The sequence below is a fragment of the Pogoniulus pusillus genome, chromosome 10, assembly GCF_015220805.1.
Source record: "Pogoniulus pusillus isolate bPogPus1 chromosome 10, bPogPus1.pri, whole genome shotgun sequence".
In the NCBI taxonomy this organism is placed as follows: Eukaryota; Metazoa; Chordata; class Aves; order Piciformes; family Lybiidae; genus Pogoniulus; species Pogoniulus pusillus.
Genome location: NC_087273.1, coordinates 18,677,150 through 18,682,120, shown reverse-complemented (window position 1 = coordinate 18,682,120; position 4,971 = coordinate 18,677,150). Strand labels below are relative to the sequence as shown.

The 4,971-nt window shown below is 43.7% G+C and overlaps 1 protein-coding gene across 1 annotated transcript; it reads left to right on the top strand.

Annotated features, from left to right (window-relative positions):
* Positions 1-2,056: 2,056 nt before the first annotated feature.
* On the top strand, positions 2,057-3,701 carry LOC135179081 (uncharacterized). The gene has a single exon (XM_064150449.1). The coding sequence runs from the start codon at positions 2,057-2,059 to the stop codon at positions 3,380-3,382; it is 1,326 nt and encodes a 441-aa protein (XP_064006519.1). The 3' UTR covers positions 3,383-3,701.
* Positions 3,702-4,971: the final 1,270 nt, after the last annotated feature.

Genomic DNA, 4,971 nt, shown 5'->3' with positions numbered 1-4,971 from the left:
TTGCAGCAGCAATGAGCAAACATGGATTACAAATTGCCCCGAATAAAGTTCAAGATATATCGCCATATTTGTACTCGGATGGAGATTTCAGATTCACAAATCCGGCCACAAAAGCTCACTCTACACACAAACATTACGACACTTACAGATGCACAAAAACTAATGGGTGACTTACAATGGCTCCGACCAGTTATTGGATTTTCTTCAGAAGACTTGGAAAAACTTAGGCCTTTGCTTCAGGGCCGTGACCCTGCAGCTACAGTGCATCTGTCTTCAGACCAGAAAGCCATCATTGATAAACTATCAGATCAAATTGCCCAAAGATGGGTCAGTCGCCTAGACCCACGGGAACCTATAGACCTGCTTATTCTACCATCAACCCATACCCTCATGGGCGCAGTTTGCCAGAGCAAAAACAAAAAGGGGGAGAGTCTAAGGATCCTGGAATGGATTTTTACGCCCTTACAACCAAAGACAACGATTCAACAAAAAGTTGAGAATTTGGCAGAGTTGATAATTCGAGGAAGACGTCGTATACTGCAGATTAGTGGCACAGAGCCGAACACCATATTTCTCCCTATCAAAAGGACTGACTTGGAGCAAATGCTCTGGCAAACTCCTGCGTTACAATTGAGTCTACTATCCTGTCCTGCACATTTATCCACACAACAAATTTCATCTCCCACGCTAAAATGGATGAGCCAGGGTGAATGGTTACGCCAGGGGAAGAGATCACTACGACCACTGCCAGATGCCATCACTGTGTACACCGACGCCGGGAAGAAATCGAAAACAGCCGCAGCTACGTGGTGTGAGAAACAAACCTGGAAGCACCAACTATTAAAAGGCCAACCTGGGGACTCTTTACAAACACTGGAATTAGCAGCAGTAGTTTGGGCTCTTTCACGATGGATGCAAGAACCACTGAACATAGTGACTGATTCTTTGTATGTAGCAGGAATCTTGGAGCGCATAGAAAGTGCTTTTGTGAAGGACATATCAAATGTTCGTTTAGGGCAGCTTTTGAGAGCTATGCAAAGTGCAGTGCAGCAGAGAACAGAACAGTATTGCGTGATCCATGTACGTAGTCATAAATGGGACATAGGTTTGGGAGAAGGGAATGCAAGAGCAGATGAGTTAGTTTCCACGGTTGTTCCCCTGAGTGAGTTCACACTTGCACGAGAAGCACACCAGAGGTTTCACCAAAATGCAAAGGGTTTGCACAACCAGTTCAAAATCACGATGAATGAAGCTAAGGGTATAGTTCAGGCTTGCCCTGAGTGCAGCCATCATGGTCCGGGTTTGGGTATTGGGGTGAACCCCAGGGGAATGGAAGTGTTGCAGTTGTGGCAAATGGATGTCACACATGTTCCAGAATTTGGAAGGCTGAAGTATGTCCATGTTACGATTGATACTTATAGTAAGTTCATCTGGGCCACAGCTCAGACGGGTGAGAAGGCATTGCATGTTCAAAGACATTTGACTGTTTGCTTTGCAGTGATGGGAGTACCAAAGGAGATTAAGACTGACAACGGGCCAGCATATGCCAGTGAAAGGATTAGGCAAATGTTGCAAGCATGGGGTGTTAAGCATACTAGAGGAATCCCGAATTCACCTACGGGACAGGCAATAGTAGAAAGAGCAAATCAGACCCTGAAAAGGTACCTTCAGAAGTACCCAGAAATTGCTGATCCAGTTGAGCGTTTAGCAATGACCCTCTTTACCCTTAATCATCTATGCATCTTTTCTGATCAGGATGTGCCTCCAGCAAAGGTGCATGGTGGTACAGTAGAAAAACAGCCACACAAAAAGGTCCGGGTGATGTACAGAAATCCTAAGACAGGTATATGGGAGGGGCCTGCAGAGGTACTCTATTGGGGCAGAGGATACGTTTCTGTCTCTACATCAACAGGTCCGCTTTGGGTTCCAGCGCGATGGACAAAGACTGCTCCTTCCACTGATCCTGTCGCTACTTCTGGGAGCGGTGGCCAATGCGATCGATCGAGTGAATCCCCGAGCGAACATGTGGGTGACATGGGCCAACCAGACGGGTAATATGGACTTCTGTCTGAGCCTGCAATCGGCTACTGAGCCTTTTAAAACATGTCTGGTAGGACTACCAGGATTCGACCCGGAAGACTTTAAGGGTTATGTGGACAATTATGATTGTAATGGGATCCAAAATGCTTCAGATTGTGCTGCATTACTGATAAGAGGGCTGAATGTAATCTTGCCCTGGGACCCACAAGAACTAGAGTTATTAGGGAGTCAAAAGATAGGGAATCTGTCCACAACTAATTGGACCCGAACTTGCTTTGCTTTTGGGACAAAATATCAGGGAAATTTAGGATATTGGGTTTATCGGAAAATGTCACAGCAGTGGACAGACGTATCACCAGGAAAACCTTACACTTGGGGTAATGGTAGGGAATATTGTGGCGTGACACCATGGATGAGCGAAAAGGAGAAAAAGAGGCCGGCACTGGATGCTGTGTATGGTGCGGGCGTAGGGCAAACCTTGTGGAATAATGGGTCAGCCAGAGCACTTCCTAACAACACCTTCCTTATCTGTGGTGATCGTGCCTGGCAAGGGATCCCAAAAAATGTTATAGGGGGTCCTTGCTATCTGGGGAAACTCACTCTATTCGCACCACATAAAAGAGATTGGTTGAACATGATACAAGCTGCTTCTCCAGGAGGGGGATCACGCCAAAAACGAGCTACAAAGTGGCACAATCTGAAAGCAGACTGCAATGACAATGTACAGTTATGGTCAATAACTGCAAATGTTTTTGTTACTGCATTTATTCCGCATCTTGCTGTAGCACAAGCAGTGAAGCAGTTAGAACGACTGACATGCTGGTCAGTCAAAGAAGCAAATGCTACTACTCAGGTTTTAGAGCAATTACTACTAGATCAGAACAGCTTAAGGCATGCACTACTGCAGAACAGAGCAGCAATAGATTTCTTGTTATTAGCACAAGGCCATGGTTGTAGCGATTTTGAGGGAATGTGTTGCTTTAACCTCTCGGACCATGGGGAGTCTATCCATAAACAGCTTGCTTGGCTGAAAAATCATACTAACCGCATTATTGTTAATGAAAATCCCTTTGACCAGTGGCTAAGATCAACCTTTGGAGGTTTGTCTCCCTGGATACTACAGCTTATCAAGGAGGGCCTCCGCCTGCTGGGAATAGTACTGCTTACGCTTATATTACTACGCATAGGGTATGGATGCATTCTGAGGGGTGTGGATCGAGTTACTGGGGGTACAGCCCTGCTTGCCCAAAAAGAGAAGAGGGGAATTGTTGCAGAATGGCTAAAGGAAAATGGACATGACTTAGAGGTGGGCAAGCAGGATGAGTATATGGAACTAAATTAAGGCTGTGCTAGGCCACACTGAAACAAAGGCCACATTGAAGAAACAAAGACATACTGAATAAACAAAGGCAGCATTTAATATAGCTAGCTAGGGAGGCACTGTCCTTGATGAGTCGGCGGACAGCTCAAGCAGAGCAGGATACAGCTAACTCTGAATAAGATAAGAAGTAGTTTGCTGCTTGCAGCTGCACGTAGCAAGTAGGTGCACCATGCAAATGGGGTACTTAGAGATTCAGCCATTTAGCTCTTTACATGTATGCATATATTATCTGTAACACATATAAGCACGCGGCTACTAAATAAAGTTGTCACTCGCTTTTGATCCACATTGGATTGTGCGGTGTCCTTGCATATTTGAGTTCAGCCCTTCTCCACGAGATCTGCCTCACCGCAACATCCAATTTAAATCTCCTCTCTGCCAGTTTAAATCCATTACTCCTTGACCTGTCCTTACAAGACTTTGTCAATAGTCCCTCCCCAACCCTTCTGTAGGCCCTCTTCAGATATTGGAAGACCATTCCAATGTCTTCTCAAAGCTTTCTCTTCTCCAGGCTGCAGAGACCCAACTCTCTCAGCCTGTCCTCATAGCAGAGCTGCTGCAGCCCTCTGAGCATCTTCGTGGTTTCCTTTGGACTCACTCCAGCAGTTCCATGTCCTTCTTGTCTGGGGGCTCCAGGACTGTACACAGTACTCCATGTGGGGTCACAGGAGAGTGGAGTAAAGGGGCAAAATCTCTTCCCTTGCTCTGCTGGCCACACTTCTCTTACTGCAGTGCAGGACAGGTTAAATTTCAGAAATTAAGGACTGTCATATACAAACCAATAGGTTTGCTTGGCTATGTGTAGCTTCAAGTACACTTATTAAACTTTTTTATTTTAGTCAGTTTATCTTCTATATTGCCTTTAAAAAAAAAATTGTTGAGCCCTTTGTCTATAAATCTGATCCTGGTTTTTCACATGCTGAAAATTCTTTGGGCTGTGTTTTTAAAATTAAAGACATTTGCAGAGAAACACCTGCTTTATGAAAAAAGAGAAAACACTAATCACCACCTTACTTCTTTATAACTCTCTCCTAATGACAGTAGAAAGAAAGATTTTTTGAAGGCTTTTTCTATTTTGAATTTCTCTGGCTACTACACCATCAAACACATTTTTCTCGTTGTTACTTCTTTTTTTTTTTCTCATGTTTGCTGTAACCTTTAAGTGTTGTCTTTTTATACTTCTAGTACTTTAAATTGTTACTCCTAGATTTCATTTTCATTTGTATCCAGACTTAAATGTCATTCTTTCTAAGTACTCAAAAGTACATTGATCAGTAGCTACTGAGCCATCTTAAAACATCTCCATTTTTTCTTCTGCTACTTTTTCAACACAGGAAGTAAAAGTCCTTTCTCCTTTCCCATTCTGATTTTTTTTTTTTTTTTAAGTTCACAAGCTATACTGTGTAAACTGCTTTGACTTTCAAGTGCTGAACTTCCATTTTCTTTCCTTGCATATTGATTTGCTTGGGACAGCCTTGAGGTCAGTACATTCTGCTAAGGACCAAAGGCAAATTTGAATATATGTTAGCACTCTTAAAGTATTCAGATCA

Bases quoted from the DNA above. Each gene is read 5' to 3' on its own strand.
- LOC135179081 (XM_064150449.1), top strand. From the start codon at position 2,057: ATGGACTTCTGTCTGAGCCTGCAATCGGCTACTGAGCCTTTTAAAACA.